At 38.5% G+C, this 20,455-nt stretch overlaps 1 protein-coding gene across 3 annotated transcripts in view; it reads left to right on the top strand.

The window, feature by feature from the left end:
• Window positions 1–10,958: 10,958 nt before the first annotated feature.
• The window catches only part of CCDC50 (coiled-coil domain containing 50), a 74,991-nt gene continuing 65,494 nt past the window's right edge, over window positions 10,959–20,455 (top strand). The window contains exon 1 of one of the 3 annotated variants that reach the window (XM_033127776.1): window positions 10,959–11,388. In XM_033127776.1, the coding sequence (XP_032983667.1) occupies window positions 11,340–11,388 (49 nt within the window). In that variant the 5' untranslated portion in view covers window positions 10,959–11,339. The remainder of the gene's footprint in view (window positions 11,389–20,455) is intronic. The other 2 variants (XM_033127767.1, XM_033127786.1) reach the window with 2 other exon arrangements.

The following is a 20,455-nucleotide window of genomic DNA, read 5'->3' as shown; positions in this document are numbered from 1 at the left end:
CTTATTCCTAAGAATTTTATGTATTTTGATGTTATCATAAATGGATTTTTAAAATTTTTATTTTCTTATTGTTGCTAATACCGTGTTTCCCGGAAAATAAGACCTAACCGGAAAATAAGCTCTAACATGATTTTTCAGGATGATATCCCCTGAACATAAGCCCTAATGCATCTTTTGGAGCAAAAATTAATATAAGACCCAGTCTTATTTTCGGGGAAACATGGTATACAGAAATACAACTGCTTTTTGTATATTTACCTTGTACTCTGTGTTTTTGCTAAATTTATTATTTCTAATAGTTGTTTTGCAGATTTCTTAGGGTTTCTTATTTAGACAACATATCACATATAAATAAAGTTTACTTCTGAGTGCACTTTATTTTCTCTCCTTCTTATTGCACTGTAGAATGTTGCTCCGTAAAATGTTGAATAAAACTAAGGAGAATTTTTATCCTTTTACTGTTACCAATCTTAGGAGGAAACAGTGCAATATTTCACCAAGCTGTATGCTTTTCATACATACCTTTTATTATGTTGAGGAAGCTTCCTTCCATGCCTGGTATGCTGAGAGGGTTTTTTTTGTTTGTTTTTTTTTAAATTATGAATTGGTGTTGCATTTTGCCAAATCTGTTGAGATGATTAAAATGTTGGTTTACATTGACTGAATTGTTAATGTTAAACCAATTTTGCATTCCTGGGAGTAAACTGAATTGGTGTTTATGTGTTATTCCATTTGTATATTTCTAGATTTTATTTGCCAACATTTTGTTGAGGACTTTTGCATCTATCTTCATAAGGGATATTTGTCTATATTGCTCTTTTCATGTAATATCTGTCAGGTTTTGTATTGAAGGCTGTGCTGGACACATAAAATGAACTGGGTCATGTTCCCTCTTCGTAACTTATCCTATTCTTGTTCATTACCTTATAGCAATTTAATTTCATTTATCCACGCATTGCTTTGTGCTTTTGTTGCCATGAATTTTACTTCCACATACTTTATAAACACTACTTTTCAATGGTTTTCTTTCTCTTTCTTTCTTTCTTGTTTTTTTTTGCTTTAAACAATATTCTTTCAGAGAATAAAGAAAAAAATAACAGAAACTAGTCTTTTTAAAACTTCTTCTCATATTTAGATCTTCCTTCTTTAAATCTGAAATTCCATTTATTATCTTTTCCTTCAGCCTCTTGAACTTCTTTTTGTATTTATCGTAGTAAAGGTGTGGTGGTTATAAGTTTTATGAAATTTCATTTAACTGAAAATATCTTTATTTTTATTTTTGAAAACCAATTTCGTTACATGTTGATATGAAAGGTATTTGTTGTTGTTATCACTTTAAAGTTGTAATGTTATTATTTTCTGGCTTTTATTGGTTCTGATTAGAGTTTCATCATTTATATAATTGCTCCCTTGTATGTAATACGCCATTTTTCTTTGGGTGCTTTGAAGATTTTCTCTTAACCTGTGGTTGTCAGCTTTTGCCTACAATGGCTGAGGTGACTTTCATTTGCTTTTCTCTCTCTTAGGATTCCCTAGCTTCTTGGAACCACACGTTGATGTTTTGAAATAAAATCTGGGAAGCTTTCAACCATTATTCTCTCAAGCATTTTTTTTGTACCTCAATTTCTCTCTCTCTCTTCTCCTAAGTCTTTAAGTACATGCATTATAAACAGTATGATATTACACCACTGGTACCTTTGGCTCTTTTTTAAAAATTGGCTCTGTTTAAATAATTTCTATTGATATGACCTCAAGTTCCCACAGTCTTTATTCCACTATCTCCCATCTACCATTAAACCCATCCAGTGTTTTTCTTTTTTTTCACTTCAGATAGTGTACTTTTTGTTTCTAGATTTTCCAGGTTATTTATTTTTCAGTGTTTATCTGCTGAAATTCTATTTGTGTTCACTGATTTTTGTTCTCTACTGAGATTCCCCAAACGTTCATTCATATAACCATATGTTTTGCTTTAAGTCTTTGAAACTATCTATAATAACTGCTATAATAACCACTTTATGTCCCTGCTTGTTAATTCCAACCTCTGGGTTATCTTGGTGTCTGTGTCGATTGATTGCTTTTTTGATGACTATTCACCACATTTTCCTACTCCTTTGCATGTCTAATAATTTTTGGTGGACAGATTTTCTTTTTGTGCTGGACATTGGGAATGACACATTGTAAGGAGCCTGGATTAAACTGCCTTTTATAAAAGATTATTTAGTTTTGTCTTGGCAGGCAGTTATTTACTAGAAGGTCTCCTTCCTTCTGTCAAGGTATGGTTTTAGGCCTTGTTAGGCTAGCTACAGGGCAGCCTTTGCAAGTAGACTATCCACATAATTTAGGGCCTCTTTCAGTATTTTTCCTATATACCAGATGGCTTAGTGGAGTCCTCCACTCTAAGTGTGTCTTTAATCTAATTTCCCAGCATCTAGTGACTTCTACAATCACCATTCCATTTTCTACTCTGTGGATGCTGCTTTCTCATGGGCCTCATAACGTTTCATATTGCATATATGCAGTGCAGGCTTTGACCAACACATGGAAACCCTGATGTGCAGCTCCCGCTTTTCCAGTACCATACCCCACAAATTCCAGTTGTGTCAGCAGCCCCTCACTCAGCTGTGCCTCCCCAGTAGATAGACTCTTCTTGGGTGCGACTCCTTGTATAAAAGTTGGAAAATTGTACCAACCTACAGAGTTGCCAAGAGGATGGGAGGCTCCCTCTATGTGTTTATCTTCTCTCAGGGATCATACTACCCAATGCCCAGTACTTGAAAACAGTTGTGACATATGTTTTCTCTAGCTTTATAGTTGTTTATGGAGGGAAGATAGGCTTGTGACTATTTATCCTAGCCTGAATGCAAGTTAAATATCTTTTTAAATTTGGAATTTAAATTATGAAATATGTAATATTTATTATATAAAGTAAAAATACAAAATATGATGGTCACCAATGCACTGCACCCAGATGCGAGGTCAACATTTTTCTATATTTGTCTCAAATACGGGGCCTTTTCTCAAAGAATTGAAGGTTTACAGATATAGTTAAAATGTACTTTTGTGGGTATCCACTGCTGTATAATATACCACTTTACAGCTTATTAGCTTTAAACAATAATATTCCTGTATTTGTTCAATATTCTACAAATTGGACAGGGTCAGGGAAGATAGCTTAGCTCTTTTTCCCACATAGCTTCACTTGGAATGTCTCAACTGGGTTTTACAGATCCATTTTCAAAATACTTGGCAATCATCTTGGGGTTAGCTGTCAATTGGAAGCTCCACTGGGGATCCTGGCTGGGGTGGAGGCGGAGGGGTCTTTGTTTCCTCCCACATGACCTCTCCACATGGCTAGCTGAGCTTCTCACAGCATAGAGACATTAGGATAGTCACATTTCTTACAAGGCAACTGACTTCTTTCAGAGCATAAAAACAGAAATTGCCTAGCCTGCTTAATGTCAGGGCTTATAAATCTCAGCGTATTACTTCTGCTGTATGTTATTGGTCAATGCAGTCACTGGTCCAGCCTAGAGTCAATGGGAGGAGAATCAGACTCCACATTTTGATGGAGGGTTATAATGTGATATTGCAGGAGGGCTTGTGTGATAGAAACAAATGTTGTAGTCATTTTTGCGAATATAACCTATGACACATTTTCCCACATTCTTTATTCCTTCCCTCCCTATTCAGAAGCAGCCACTGTAACAGATGTATATATTTCATATTTTTAGTGCAGCTCTCTCTGGCACTGAATACTTTCATACTTCAAGCATTCTCCACATAGAACCAAGCAAAATATGGAGGAAATCTCACAAACGTGTTATAGGATAGGGATTCTGTAGATGTGTTTACCCAGGAATCTGGTAGACCATCATATTGCTGAGAACTTGACCCGCACAGATTCATTCTCTTTCTTTCTCTCAACTTGAATTTGTCAGCCTTGCCTTTCTAGTTACAGGTATCATCGGGAAACATAGCATGCAGAAAAAAAGTTTCCTAAATTATAGGTCTCCTGCAGAAAAACTGACTGTGTGGTTCATCCCGTAAGAGTGGAAGAGTGGATTCCAGCCTTTTCTGGGTTGAAGATTTACTTAAGATCTCCCTTCATGTATGAGTGTGTGTGTGTGTGTGTGTGTGTGTGTGTGTGTGTGTGTGTGAGTATTTTTTTTTTACTTTAGTAACATTTGATTGAAAAAAGTACATAATCACAAAATGTTACACTGATCTTAGTAATGCTTGGAAACAAATTTGTATTTGTTCATCACAACTATACGTTTTCATTTAAAATATAGAAATATGTTTTATGAGATATTTCTAATTTAAGCAGTCTGAAGATAATTCTTGATGTGTACACGAATTTGTGGAACTTATCATAATAACTCCAGTACATATGATGTTTGTAGCCCAGAGGTTAGGAACCTTTTACCATAGCTAATGCTAGTGAATCTTGCTTTAGCTCTGTGATAGTTCATGGTCCCCCTATGTGATGCTCCTTGCACTAACCAGTATCTGTGCCAATATGCTTAATATCCCTGGAAGTGAAAACTGTTGACATCCTAGCCTCGCCCCTGCCAAGTCTCTTGGATGAGATTCCCTTGCCCTGACTCCATATTGCCTTACTTTCTTCAGCATTGTCTCTTGCCTGCATGCTCGTGGCAGCCAAGGGAAAAAAATCTCACAAATGACAGTGGTATCTATAATTTATTTGTTTTTCACACTAGAAATGTATTTATCTGTAATCAATTAACAGACCTTACACAAAAATAGGCGTTAGGACATGTTGGTATAAACTACAGTTTCCTCTTGGCAAAGCAAGATTTCCATCTTTTTAACCCAGTTGTCTCTCTACTGTCTATTAGTTCTATATTCTTTTCGTAACACTCATTTCTGAAAAAATACAGTTTCTTAAGAACTCGCTTTTTAAAACAGAGATACCTTTTATTACATCGAGGAAGCTTCAGCATAGTCATGATCTGCTTTAATAATTCTTTACCAACTGCTTTATCCAACAATTTACTTAATGCGTATTTGTGAACAGTCTACCAACATTATTCTATGTACTGAGGATACAGTAGTAATCCACAAAAAGTTCCAACCCCCCTGGTAGACTGGACAGACTTAATAAATACTGAAAATGTAGTACTGCAGGGATAATTGACTTCGAGAGAAAAAAATGGACATGATATGGACTGATAGGTACTGAATTACTATTTTAGATAAGGTCAGGGAAGTTCTCTCTGAGAAGGTGGCATTTGAGTAGATACCTGAATGAATTTGGGGGAGCGCATTATGCAGCCATTTGGCAAGGGGCGGTGAGAAGTGGAGGCCTTTCCAGGAAGAGGGAACAATAAAGTGAAAAGGCCCTGAAGCAAGAACATGCATGGCTTATTCAAGGAACATCAAGGTCAGTGTGAATGGAAGCAAGTGAGTGAGGGGATGAGAGGAAAGATGAGAAGTGATAGTGGGTGACTCTAGTAAGTTATGATAAGCACTTTGGATTGTATTCTGAAGAAGAGATGGCATTGGAAGTTTATGTACAAAGGGATGATATGCATGCTCTGACTTCAAAATGTGTATACATTTTTTGCACCCCTGATATTTTAAAATTTAAGTCTCTCTGGCTGATGTGGGGAACGAGGACAGAAACAAGAAATCTGGAAAGGAGGCTATAATAAAAGTCCAAGTGAGAGACAATGCGAATTCATACTATGCTGTAATAGGTAACGAGATGCAGTCAAATTATAGTTATATTTTGAAGCTTGAGTTGACTGAACCTGCTAACGGATAGATGTGGGGCATGAAAGAAAGAGAGGAGCCAACAGATGACTAACATTTCAGATCTCAGCAACTGCATGAGTGAAGGTGCTCTCTAAGGAGACGAAATACAGAAGGAACAGGAGATATTGAAGAAATGAAGAGATCAGTTTTAATCATTTATTATGCCAATGTATTAGTTGGCGTGGGTTGCTGTAACAAAATGACATGGGTTGGGTGGCTCATACATCAGATGCTTATTTCTCACAGTTCTGGAGGCTGGGAAGTCCAAGATCAAGGTGTCAGCAGATTCAGTTTCTGGTGAAATCTCTCTTCATGGCTTGCAGATGGCAGTCTTCTATCTGTGCCCTCATATGGCAGAGAAAGAGAGAGAGCTTTGGGCTTAGTAAAGATACTAATCCCCTCATGGGGCCTCACACCCAAGACCACATGAAAATCTAATCATCTCCCAATAGCCCCACCTCCAAACACCATGACACTGGGGGTTACGACATCAACATGTAAATCGGGGGGACATAACTGTTCAGTCCGGAACAGCCAATTAAACATTCCAATGAATATGAAAAGAAGGCAATGGATACATGAATATGGAACTCAGGACAGAGTATGGGTTGAAAATAAAAATTTTGGAGTTGTCAGAATGTTAAGTTGACCCAGATGTAGCGTCAATTTTTTTAGTCAAAATGGTGCCATATTATAATAGCAATATCATTTGCCCTCAGAATTAGCAATTAAAACAGACTAAATGAATTACCAAAGGGAATAGTTAGGAAGGTAAAGTTTGAAACTGAAGCGCTGTCTGAAACCTTCCAACATTTAAAGGTATAGGAAATTGCGAGGAATAACTATAGAATGTGATATAGGAGTGTGTGTGTGTGCGTGTGTGTGTTGTTTTGGTGTTCTAGGGTTGGTCAGTTATCTAACTAGGAATACAAACTGCAGGTGTTGTAACCTAGAATTTTACCACAAGGCTATGCTCTAAAGGGAATTATAATAAGAACTTAAAACTATTTTTTAAAAAATCTTAGATTAATAACATAACTTTTATGGCATTATGTAATAAATATTAGAAATAGATTTACCATGAAGGGTATTTGAAATATATGGAGATATGTGGATTGGCTGAAATATTTTAAAGAAACCCCTCACTCTTGTTTGAACAGGGCATGAAAAACAAGGGCGCCTCTCAGCCTTTACTTTTTGTAATGGTGTCTAAGGCATGAGTCCAAAATATGGTCTCTGTTTGAACAAGTCTTTTGTGGACCATACAGTCAGAGCCCATAAAAAGATAAGGAATTGGGACTTCATCAAGTTTTTAGAATAGGTTTTATGACTTTTTGTACCTACTTGTTGATAAATGTGTACATATATATCTATATAAATGAATTTGGTTTCAAACTTACTTTCTTTATAACCTGGTAGGGAGATTTTGGGTGGAGTTGCTTGCCTATAAATATCTCCAATAATTGGCAGATATCACTATCCGAAAGAACTCAGTGATTGAGCTTTCATTGGCTGATGTCACTTTTCAACAATGAGGCCAATGGCATAGAATCTTTTGTTTTGGATTTCTTTATTATTTTTAAGATTTTTTAAAATTAAAATATAGCTAACATACAATATTATATTAGTTTCGGGTGTACATCATAGTTATTCAACAGAACTCATCTGGCATTATACATAGTTATTACTATATTATTGATTATATTCCCTATGCTAAAGAAGTGATCACCATTATAAGTCCAGCAATCATCTGACATCATACCACACTATCACAATATTATTGACTATATTTCTTATGCTGTGAATTACATCCCCAAGGATTATTTGTTTTATACCTGGAACTTTGAACCAGTTATTCTCCTTTATCTTCCCTCCCTTTTTAAATTTTTCAATTAGAGTTGACATTCAATATTTTTTTTATATTAGTTTCAGGTATGTAACAGTGATCAGACATTTATACAATTTATGAAGTGATCCCCCTGACTAGTACCCACCTGGCTCTATATGTAGTTATTACCATATTATTCATTATATTCTGTATACTTTACATGCTGATGACTATTTTATAATTACCAATTTGTATTTCTTAATCCCTTCACCTTTTTCACCCTGCCCCTAACCTCCCTCCCATCTATCACCCCAATAGATCTAGTACCCATCTGACACCATACATAGTTATTACAATATTATTGACTATATGCCTTATGCTATACCCTGTATCCCCATGAATACTGTGTAACAACCAATTTGCACTTCTTTATCCCTTCTCCTTTTCTACCCACCCTCCACTCCCCTTCTTATCTGGCAACCATTAAAATGTTCTCTTTATCTATGAGTTTCTGTTTCATTTGTTTATTTTGCTCTTTAGATTCTACTTATAAGTGAAATCATGACACTTGTCTTTTCCTGTCTGACTTACTATACTCAGCACAATACCCTCTAGGTCCATCCATGTTGTCGCAGGTGGCAAGATTTCTTTTCTTTTTTTACGGCTGAGTAATATTCCATTGTATATATGTTCCACCTTTTCTTTATCCATTCATGCATTCAGGGACACCCAAGTTGCCTTCATATCTTGACTGTTGGAAATAATGCTGCAATGAACACATGGATGAGCACATCCCCTCGAAGTAGCATTTTTGGTTTCTTTGGATAAATACCCAGAAGTGGAATTACCAGGTCCTTCTTTGTCTCTTGTTATAGTCTTTGTTTTAAAGTCTATTTTGTCTTATATAAGTATTGCTACCCAAGCTTTTTTGTTGTTGTTTCAATTTTCATGAAATATCTTTTTTCATCCCTTTACTTGCATTCTATGTGTGTCTTTCGATCTGAAGTGAGTCTCTTGGAGGCAGCAGTGGCATAGAATCTTGGGAGATGAATGTGATAAGCAAAAACACACACAAAAAAGTATCAAAAAGATAGGATCATATATATTACATGGTAACAATTACCCAATAAGGGGAGGGCTGAGAAATGACCCCTGAATTTGGCATCCCGGAGGTCATTGTTAATGTTAATAAAAACAGCTTTTTTGCACTGGTGGGACTGAAAAGTATGATTAGATGGGTTTAAGAAAGGATGGGAGAGTAGTAAGTGAGATCCTATGAATAGGTTAATATGCCTTATGATCTTATAGAGATCCTAAAAAATGTAAATATTTTTGAGGAAAACAAAGCAGTGACACTTTGGCATATCTTACCATATCAGTCAGAGTCTAGGCAGGAAAGAGAAGCTACACTCAAAATGGTTTAACCCTTAAAGAATATAATGAAGGGGCTATTTACAGAAGTGTGGGTATGGTTAAGGGAACCAGCAAGAGTGAGGGCATTACCACCTAAGCTTGAAAGGGTACTGGAAGGAAATGGCTATTACTAGAGACTCAGGAGAGCTGGAGCCGTGGAAAAGAGTCTAGACAGGCATTGTAGTCAGAGGGACACTGTATGGCCAAAATTTTGGCCTAGCATAGGAGGGAGGAGAGTGTAATATATACCTTGATATTTCTCTCCTCCCTTCTTTTGATCTTTTGCCAGTGCTTTGCATTGTTCGAACACTACAGGAAGCCACAAGGCAATAAGGCCCTGGTCATGTATCCATAAATGTCAGTCTCCCAGCACAGAGCATGACTAAGAAGTGGAGATAATTGATTTGGGGAGGGGCACAGAAAATACTGCTATTATAAATATTCTCTATCACCACAGGAAGTTAAAAAAGAAAGTCACTAAAAGGTAGAACTTAAAAATCCCCATAAAACTACATTTGTAATATTACCTCCTTCCTATTCACACATTTAACGTACTGGGTATTTTTTCTGCCTAGTACAGGAGTCAGCAAACTTTTTCTGAAAAGGATCCAATAATAAAATTGTATACTTTGAGACATAAGAGGCAAAACTGAAAATATTATCCTATATTTATATGACCACTTAAAATGTAATCATTTAAACACATAAAAATCAGTCATTCAAATCCAGTAGGCTAGATTTGGCCTGTGGACCATAATTTGCTACCCTCTGACCTAGAAAGTCTTCTCCTAAATCTTTGCTATTTTTTTTAGTGTCAAGCACAAATAAAACCTTTTCCATGTGGCCTATCATATTGGGACTCTTTGAGCTGTGAGTGGCAGAAAAATCAACTTTTACTCGCTTAAGGTAGTGAACTTACTACCTTAAATTGAGAGGATAATGGGGGTGGATCCCAGAATCCAGGAGCTGCAGGGACCCCAGCTGCTCCAGGGAACCCCAGGTTTGCTATTGTGGTTGACATTCAGAACACGCCCTCTTCATCTTTCTCTTATTTTTGTTTCTGTCTTCACTGTCTACTAGTGAGGGTTAACCCTCCCCACAGGAAATATAATACCTACCAGTCTCTCTTCATCTATAAGCCCAGGGAAGTATTCTACTTGACCTACCTGTCTTGGTCACACACACCCATCCTTAGATGGAAGTGTGTGGGTGGGGGAGGAAGGAAGAGTGGTGGTGGTAGGGCGGTTCTATGATTACTCAATCTTGGGAGAGGAGCGAACTACGGAGGTGGGTTTCCCAAAGGAGGGGGAATTCTGTTGCCAGGAGATGGAGACAGGAGATGTTGCTATTTTGAGAAGATAAAAATGTCACAATTATCGTCCAATGTGTGATATGCCACAAGAGAGATATGTCTGACACGTTTTTATCACTTTCGTGTCTAACATCACACTTCGTAGACAGTCATACGTTTTTGATGAATGAATGAATGACTCAGTTCCTCCAGCTGGTAGTGAACACTCTTTTCTATACTGGCCCAAATTTTTATCACCTGCTCTCTAGTTCTGTTCGTCGAATTAAAGGTACTTAATGCCCATATATTATCTTTCCTCTAAAAAGAGTGTCAGAGGGAGGCACAGTGTAAACATCTTGTGGAAATAGCCCCAGAACCACAGCACAGAGTACTGACTACACCGCTGACAGTAACGATTATATTCTGGGTGACCCGTGTGGCCTTCTGTTGAGGCCTTCAGGACCCCGAGCCCCCATCCAAAGACGTGACCCTCTGTTGGGAAAGAGGCAGGGCCCAGGGGGCGGGGGCACAGCAGGGCCCCAGCCTTAGGCGCGTCACAAGGCACAAAGGAGACAGCAGGGAGGCGGCCGCGGGAGCTGATCTTCGCTCGCCAGCCACTCGCAATTGCGGTTACAGACCTGCAGTTCCCCTCCCCCTCCCCACCCAGGCCCGCCCGCCCGCCTTTCTGTCTCCTCTCTCCCTCCGTACTGGACGGCCCGAGTCCATTTCCGGGCTCCGGGTATTTGGTATCGATCAGGGCCGGGGGCGCGGGAGCAGGTGGCTCCGGCGGGGCAGCTGGGCCGCCAGCCTGGTGCGCGGGGCCCGTCTCCCGTTGCCTTTGTCGCCAGTCCCTGCGCAGCGGCCCGCCCCCTCCTCCGGGCCCGCGCGCTGCTGGTAGGACTTTGCGCCGCGGCGGGCGCTGCTGCTGCTGCTGCTGCTGCTGCTGCTGCTGCTGTGCGCGCGGCCGCGTTAGGTGCCGGCGGCGGCCGGAAAGCGGGCAGCGAGCGGCGGCCAGGACCCCGGCCCAACATGGCTGAAGTCAGCATCGACCAGTCCAAGCTGCCGGGAGTCAAGGAAGGTAGGCGCCGGGTGCGAAGCGCGCGCGGGGCCCCTCCCCTCTCCCAGCTCGGGGTCCCTCCCGGCAGGGGCGTCGTCCCTTCGGCCCCGCGGCCCTCTCGGGGCGCCCACCTTGTGCGGGCCTGCCGTGGCCCGGCAGGAAATTAAACTTAGGCTCTACGGTGGGACCTTGGGCAAGTCACTTAGTAGGTTCCAAGCTCCAGTTTTTTCCTGTGTACGGAGATGGGGGTGAGGACATAGCACCGCCCTCATCAAGTGGTTGTGCAAATGTTCAAGTTGACTGCCAGAGCCCTCAGTGAACGCTCAGGAGCTGGGGGAATGTGACTTATTTGTGTCCTTAAAGATCAAGGCCCAGCCTCGCTGGCTTGAAGGCTAGGAAATGGGGAGGGGTTGACATTCAGTTCCTTGTGGAGCCTTTGTTTTGAAACTTGACTCTTTCCCTCCTTCTCTCTACTTTTCCAAGCCCAGCGTCTGGCTGGCTGACTTTCCCACCTTCTTTAAGGTTTAAAAGTTTAGTCTTAGCACTGCCCAGCGCGGCGCGGGGATTGGAAGCTGCTATAAGCATTTTCTTACAAAAAGCACGGAGCGAGGGGGAGCAGGGGACTGACTCCATGACCTTGATTTTTTTAATGGCTCCTTACACTGATGTCCAGGAAAATAAAGCATGATTAGTAGTGGTCTGGCTTGGCTACCAGCAAAGAGCTTTTTGACTTCTCTTCCCTTGTTTTCATGGGCTCCCCCAAGACCTAGCATTTTTTTGTTGAGATCTTGGGGTGCTTTGGATGTTCTTTGGTCCGAGGAAGCATAGAAGTCCCAGAATACTGTCCAGGTTTGCATAGGTTGTCTTTGTTGTGGCTGTCACTTATTTCAACTGAAATTGTGGCTTGAGGTGTCTTGGGAATGTGGAATTGAAAATAAGATTTTTTGCTTTCTTGAAACTGTGTTTCTTTGCGAACTTGATTTGACTCAGATGGTCTTGTGGATGCTCAAGTCAACTCCCAAGAAAGCCTGACTGACTACGTTCTTTCCTAGAGATCCAAACAGCAGGAGACAAAGTCATTGATTTTATGTGGAAATTTTAACGGGGCTGGGCCTGGGTCTGTTCTGTTGTTCTTTAAAGGATATTAAGAGTTTAGGCCTGAAATCTTGACAGTAGCATTTTCAACGTTTCATTTCCCAGCCTGGCTTTGGTGAAGATCATGGCATTCATATGTAAATGTAGTTTTCACAGCTCTGTCAAGACTAGGGAAGCCTGAGTGATAGGGAAGGCAAATCTATGCTTTGAAAGAGAGAGAGAGATCTCTGCTGTAGGGTTAAGTGATCCTTTTGTAGTGTGTGGTGCTTCCTTGAGGGTGGGTGATGACTAGAAAGAGAATTGGAGTTCATACACATATACTGTAACATATAAAGTATTAGTCATATAGTGCTGTGATTTTGCCCAGCCCCCTCAAAATATCATGACCTGGAACAAACTTGAAACTCATTTTATGTATATACATTTATATTACTCTTAGATTTTCTGGTTTCTAACCAAGACATGAATGATTTATTCTAGTGTATTTATTCTCAAGGGCTTCAACACTTTCTATCTAAAAATACAAGACTTTTCTATTGGTAAACTCTGGAGTTGAACACATTCAAATTGCCTTTCATTTCACATGTGCTATTTGGCAACCCAGTTTACATAATATGATAAAGTGGTAAGGAAATTCAGTGTGACGCTATCATCGAGTTAGAAGTAAATATCGATTGGCTTTGAAGGTGGTCAGAAATTGTTGAGAAGATCATTGTCTTTGTAACTGTCCGACTTCTCTGGCTGAAAGATCGTCAAAGGAAATGATATACTACCAACATCCTAAATAGTGATGCAGTTTTTGATCTGGGAAGTGTTCAAGTCTAATAAAGTGTATCTTTCTCTAATATAACTCTTAATTATGACCCAGTTACTCCCTAACAATCTCTTTGGACCCTAATTAAGGAGAATAAAGCTGGTGCCCATGGGGGGGGGGGGTGGCATACACAACAGACTGTTGTTAATACTGAAACTCCAACTCAGTGTGAAAAGGAAGTTCAGTAGTAATTCTGGCACAGATTTTTAAACCCCATTTAAAAAAAATCTGTCTCTTCCACTTCTCTTTTTCCATCTAAACCTTTAATAGATTTATATACAATTACAATTGGGGATCTGGGGTAGATTACAATGGAGATTGAGAATAATAATGTGATGGGTTTCTACCCCTTCCCACTGAGTTCTCTTTAGGTGGGGGTGGAGCGCCCTGTAACCTTTATTGTGAACATTTCATCAGAGGTCATGGGTAGCAGCTGACATCAGGGAAAGAGAATTTGAAAAATTTCTTTTCTAGGTTAAAATCCAATGCTGGCTGGCTTCGTTTTAAGGCGCTCAAAGATATTCATCATTTGGACAGACCTCTAAAAAAAACAAACTAGGGCAGTATTTTTATCTAGGGAATCTCTCCTAAAATAAGAGACAAAGGGACACATTTGAGTTCACATGTAGGTGAAAAGAATTAAGTCTAACTAAATGTTAACACACATCATTATTTCTGGCTTAAAAAGCACATTTGGAACATCTGGGTACTTTTTGTAATAGAATTACTGTTGCCAATTTTTAGGTATAATACTTTATTTCTTCTGAAACATTTGAGGTTCTATGCAACAAGATTTTAAATAATTCCCAGACATTTTTAAATCAATATATGTATAACTCAAATGCATCGTGCAATATGTGAATGTTAGACAAAGATATAGTCAGATTCCAACAGTATTCTGAAAGTTTCTTAGTTTAGATCAGAGCTGGGAATACATTTTTTCTAAAAATGAGCACTTTTCATCAGTTAACAAACTTAGGTTTTTGGTCAATTTTAGCTTCTTTGATGAATTTTCTTTCTGAAACAACAATCCCTACTCCCCACTTGTCCTTTCTGTTCTCTGCAGTCAGATTCCCACATCACTACTTAATTTGAATTGTTCACATATCACTGTAATCTTGCCTTTTACTCCATCTAACAGTGGTTTCACATTATCTTAAACTTTCGGTTTAAGAGCATTAGCTTGTCCATCAAAGCCATACCTAGACCTTTTAAAACCTTAACTCCTGCAATTTTCCCCACTGTTAGCTATGTAGCAGTTATATTTCAATCCTCCCATATTCTTCCAGTGCCAACCTTTTTTCTTTCCTTTCAGCATTAAAGTAATTTATTATGTATTTTGTATTCTTACAGTTCTTCAGATGGAAGATTCCACCATCTCCTAAAGTTAATGGGGTGTGTGTGTGTGCGCACACTTAACATTCTGAAATTAGTGCAGCTAGTAGTGACTAATTTCTTGAAGTAAAGGTAGCTAGCTATTCTGAGAGCAAATCCTTTTTTCTTTAGTGAAAGACAAAGGTTAATACACTTTCAGAAATATACCTAGAAAGCACTAATTCATTTTAGATCCAGGAAACCCCAGTGACACAATAGGATAAATTAAATTTTACTTTCTATGTTATACCTATCTGTGTTGAATGAATTCTATAATTCTGTAAAACCCAGAACTGTAAGGGGAAAGATACCATATTATGTTCGGTGCAATAAGTTAACCAAATACTCCCAGAGGATCTAAAGCATGTCACATGCACCCTAGGCATCTAAGGTGATGGTCTGTGAGATGTGCATTATCTGTCTCCAGGGCAAACTCCCTTTCTCTTTTCTTTGGAATTCCACAGATTTTTTCAGTGGTTGTTTTTTAATGAGACCATGACTGAATCTCCTTGAGTTGGAGGTTTATGTCTTACCTTTTTTAACCCTCATCTGGCTTCAGGTTCTTTTACTTAGGCAGCAAATATTCAGCAAATGGTTGAATGTGTGAATGAATGAGTGAATGCATTAATAGATCTCCCTGTTGGTTCAGCATTCCTATCTTTGGCATAATTATTTCATATTCCTTCTCAGAGTGTAAGGGCAGAGATAATACCTTTTTACCATGGGTATCACATACTTGTATAATGCCAGTATTAAATTTATAAAAACTTTTTCCTAATGTTTTTCTCATAGGTGCCTATTATAAATAGAATTTATCCAACACAGATAGGTATAGCATAGAAAGTCAGAAAACAAGTAATTCCATGCTCTTCCTTCTGGCCTTAGAGATAATCATTATTAAGGGTAAAAGTTTAATAAAAACATTTTTAAAATTCTATTTTATCGTTTTGATTTTTATTTGAGTTGGAGGTTTAAGTTTTTTCCTTAAGTGCAAAGGAACATTACACAATTAACAGCTGGAAAGAACCTTAGATACAGATTTAACAACAACAAAAAAAATACTGAGGGGAGAGTACTTGTACAATAAAAAAATGCCCTGTATTGCATGGCCGTGATTTTCACTGTGATGGGCAGGCAGTCCTACAGAGTTCAAGGAGTTGTAAAGAACCCTCTGAATTCATATGTGGAACCAAAAGACTTCTCACACAAGGGAGAAAAAGAATATTTCAGTTTATTTCAATATGCAAGTATGCAATACTTTATTAAATTAATCAATGATTTTAAAAAATGGATATAGCTGTTATTTGCAAAATAAAGGTTATTTTAATAAGCATTTCTGAAATCATTAAACGTTTTTGGTTTTGTTTGTTTTGTTTTAACTAACAGGCACCTAAAGGACTTCTCCTTTGTGGGAAACTATAAAGTTAATTGGTATTTTAATAAAGGATCCCAGAGTAGAAAGCATTAAAAAAAACTGATCTAGACCAACCTCTCATTTTCCAGATGAAAATCTGAGAGCCATGTTGGAGAAGTGGTTTGTACCAAACTACTAAGTCTAAGTAGCTATAAGAATTGGCACATTGGGTTTAGAATTAGAAAAGTTTAAAACTGCCTATTTACACAGTTCAGTCTCCCACCTCTTTCCTTCCTACTTTGTTCTTTCTCACTTCATATCTCCTTTCCCTCCTCTCTGTCACTTCCTTTTCCCCCTCCCCCTCTTATTCTCTTTCTTTTAAATTATTCCATAGATACATAAGAGCCATTCCTGATGTGTTTCGTGAAAACTGTCTCAAATATTTAAAACTATAATGAAAATAAGAAATGACAAGACAATTTCAGATTTTCTGGTTATTTTAGGGATAATGTTTGATATGAAAGTTAGTGAGTTATTTAGATTTTATTGTATTTCTAATTAAAAATACTTTTTAAGCTTTATTTTGATTGAGCAAATGAATTACTGGGTGAGCTACAGGAGGTTACAATCCTGCCTCAGTGTTTTTTCTACCTACATAATGCGTATCTTCTCTGGTACACTCAGTCTGAAGGGACTAATGTTTAAAGGCTTGGACACTTTAAGATTAAATGTATTGGGGAAATAAACTCAAGGAAAGCCCTAGGTCATGGTTTTTCCTTAGCTCTTACCTCAATAAAAGCATGGGAGTTTTTATTGAGATAAATGAATTTTGCCTCAGTAACAAAAAGCAATATGATATTCTACCTACTGTTCATGAAGAAAGCAGTTAGAGAAACCACAAAACTTAAGTAAACTCTGCTTGAAATCCCACTTCTCTAAGTACAGGGGCATGTTTTACAATGAACTACCCTGACTTATAGGGGAAGAAAACTTATCACAGCAGTAGTTGCAATTTCAGAAGTAGCTACTGGACGGGCTTTGGGATTAATGTTTGTAACTGATAACCCATTTAAAGGTATCCTGTGCTTCAAAACTGTAAAATCATGATACCCTAGATCTTGGAAAAGACCTACAAAAGATAATTGGTTTTTATATACAGAAGGACTTTGGGGATTATTTAGACCATTTATTCCCAGGTGTTTGAATGTAGAAACCAGTGTAAAGATGTTCCTAGATACTACTTTTATAAGGACATGACAAACACACAAAAGAAGTGTTTATACCATCATTTCATTAAAAAAACACAAATTAAGATTTGCAACAACATGGATGGACCTAGAGGACATTATGCTAAGTTAAATAAGTTAGACAGAGAAAGACAAAGTATAATCTCTATTGTATGTGGAATCTAATACATACATATATACATACATAACCAAGCTCATAGATATAGAGAACTGATTGGTGGTTACCAGAAGCAGGGTTGGGGCATGGGGTAGGGGGTGTGAGAAATGGTTGAACTTTTTTTTTTTCAGTTTAAACAAATTGGGAAAAAACCCACAATTTTATATGTTTTAAAATATTAATTTATTTCTGTGATTCCAAAAGAATACATATATATTGCAGAAAATTTAGACTAGTATAAAGAAGAGATTTAAAATCATCCGTAATTCACCGTGGGTGAGCTTATGTGGAGCTGGTCTTCAAAGATGCCAAATGAGCCACGCCTCCCAGTATTCACGCCTTTGTGTAGTCTGCTCTCCTTGAACTTGCGCTGCCTCTGTGACTTGTTTTCCACAGTAGGATGCAGTGGAAGGGATGCAGCGTGGCTTCCCAGGCTCAGTCACTAGGAGCCGTGTGGTTTCAGCCTGGGTCTGTTGGAACACTTGTTCCTGGCACGCTCCCGCACGGAATCCAGCTGCCACGCTAGGCGAGGCCAAAACCCCAGGGAGAGCCCACATGAAAGTGCTCTGGTTGAACAGCCCCAGCTGAGCTCTCTGCCGACAGCCAGCGTCAGCTACCAGCAGTATGTGTAATGTGCACGTCCAGCCTGGCTGAGCCCTTAGGTGACCACGGCCTCAGCTGCCGTGTTCTGGATTCCACCTGGGAGACCCACGTGAGGACCGCTCAGCTAAGCCCAGGTGACCCACAGAGCCGTGAGGGATAGTCACACCCTGTTGTAAGCGAGTTTGTGGTGGTTTGGTACACAGCAGCGGGCAACTGGGACAGGTGTGGGCGAATTCCAAAGTAAACTCGTTTAAGGGAGCGTGTGGAGGCAGAAGAGCTGAGACTCTAGGGCCAGGTCGGCTTGACGCGCATTGCTGCGTGGTCACTCACCAGCTATGTGACCTTAGACAAGTTACTGAGCTACTGTGCACCTTCGTTTTCTTTATTGGTTAAATGGAAGCTGGACGAGTTCAAAGTATTCCAGTGACTGGCACAGAGTAGGTACTAAATAAATACTGGTTTTCATTAAACACACACACACATGCACACACACAAAGACACATTGGTTTGCACATGACAGTTGGTAACTATACACTGCCATAAAGCCAGTACAAACTTGCTCATCAACCAGAACCAGTATATAAGCAGTGTTGTTTACATATCAGTGTTTCTTTCTTTTTTAAATCAAATTCATTGATGTGTCATTTACATACAGTAAAAATTTATCCTTAATATGTAGTTCTGGGTTTTGACACATGTCATAGAGTCTTGTAATCAAAACAACAATCAAGATACAGAACAGTTATGTAACCCCCAAACTTCTTTTCACCGTTCCTGACGGCCACTGGTTTATTTCCTGCTCCTATAGTTTTGCCTGTGCAAAAATTTAATATAAATGGGATCAGACAATAAGTAGCATCTTGAGTTTGGCTCCTTTCACCTAGCATAATATATCTGATATTAGGTTGTGTGTGTCAGTAATTTTGTTCCTTTTTTATTGCTGAGTTCCAGTGTATGGCTGCACCACAATTTGCTTATCCATTCACTGGTTGTTTTCACGTTTGGTGTGTATAAATAAATTGCTGTAAACATTTGCATACAGGTGTTTTTTTTTGGTTTTCATTTCTCTTGGGTAAGCACCTGGGGTGGGATTAGTAGGTCATAGGGGGTGAATGTATGCTTAGCTTTATAAGAAACTGCTAAACTGTTTTTCAAAGTGGCTGTACCGTTTTTCATTCCCACCAGCAATGTGTGAGCTCCAATTACTCTGCATCCTTGCCTGTGCTTTGTATTGTCAGGGGCTTTTTTTTGTTTGTTTTTTTAATTAAAATTTTAGCTGTTTTAATAGGTATGTAATGTTACGTTAGGAAGCTTACATTTGCATTTCTCTAATGACTAATAGTGTTGAGCCTCTTTTGTGCTTATTTGCTGTTCTTATATCATATGTTAAAATGTGTTCTGAACTTTTGCCCTTTTTAAAAAGAATCGGACTGTTTTGTTTTTATTGGATTTAGAGAGTTCTTTACATATTCTGGATTCAAGTATTTTGTCACTCACGCGTGTGCACACATACACACACACACACACACACCGGGGTTGCCAAAAAAATGCATACAAGTGGACACTTTGGTCAACGTTGCTCAAGCAGTAGTTCGCCATAATCAGAAGTGTCTGGACACTGATGGTGACCACTTTGAGCACCTCTCGTAACTGCAGAAGTCAAACGTGACTTGTATTCATCTTTTGTTATTGGTATATATTGAATATTACAATTTTAATTCTGTTTTCCTTTCTTAAAATGTGTATACATTTTTTTTTTTTGGTTCTCTCTCTCCCTCTCTCTCATTATTTCTCTCTCTCTCTGTATATATATATATACTTATATATTTTAGTATATTTTAATATTTAATAAATATTTAATATATTTTAAATAATATTTTAATATAAGACCGGGTGTTTATAGTATAATATAATATAATACCGGGTCTTATATTAATATTTACTTCAAAAAACACATTAGAGCCGATGGTCCGGCTAGGTCTTACTTCCGGGGAATCACGGTAGCAAATGTCAGTCAGTGGTTTTTAAACCTTGATGTAGCATGAGCATGATGTGGGGAGCTTTACTTATGGACTCATTCCTGGCCCTACTTGATATCAACTGAATCTCTTAGAGATAGTCGCAGGAATCTGTAGTTTTTATACTCAGATTATACACTTGATTTTACACAATGGATATTTGGATTATACTGATTGAGAATGTTGTGGTCACCCTACTGTAGGGATCTTACCCTACTCTCATTTCTTAAGTTTTCACAGTGGCAACTTCTTCTCAGTGTTAAAGAATGAGTGGCTTTTTTTTTCCTCCAGTAATTGAAATTCGTTCCTCTGAAATAGAGACTTGCAAATTATGGCCTTTGGCCCAATCCAGCCCACCTACTGCTTGTTTTTATATAAAAATGTTTTTATATAGTAGGGAAGTTGAGAATAGTTTTTACATTCTTT

Source organism: Rhinolophus ferrumequinum, chromosome 2 (assembly GCF_004115265.2).
Source record: "Rhinolophus ferrumequinum isolate MPI-CBG mRhiFer1 chromosome 2, mRhiFer1_v1.p, whole genome shotgun sequence".
In the NCBI taxonomy this organism is placed as follows: Eukaryota; Metazoa; Chordata; class Mammalia; order Chiroptera; family Rhinolophidae; genus Rhinolophus; species Rhinolophus ferrumequinum.
The sequence above is the reverse complement of the archived record's forward strand: the minus strand, read 5'-3'. Positions and strand labels throughout refer to the sequence as shown.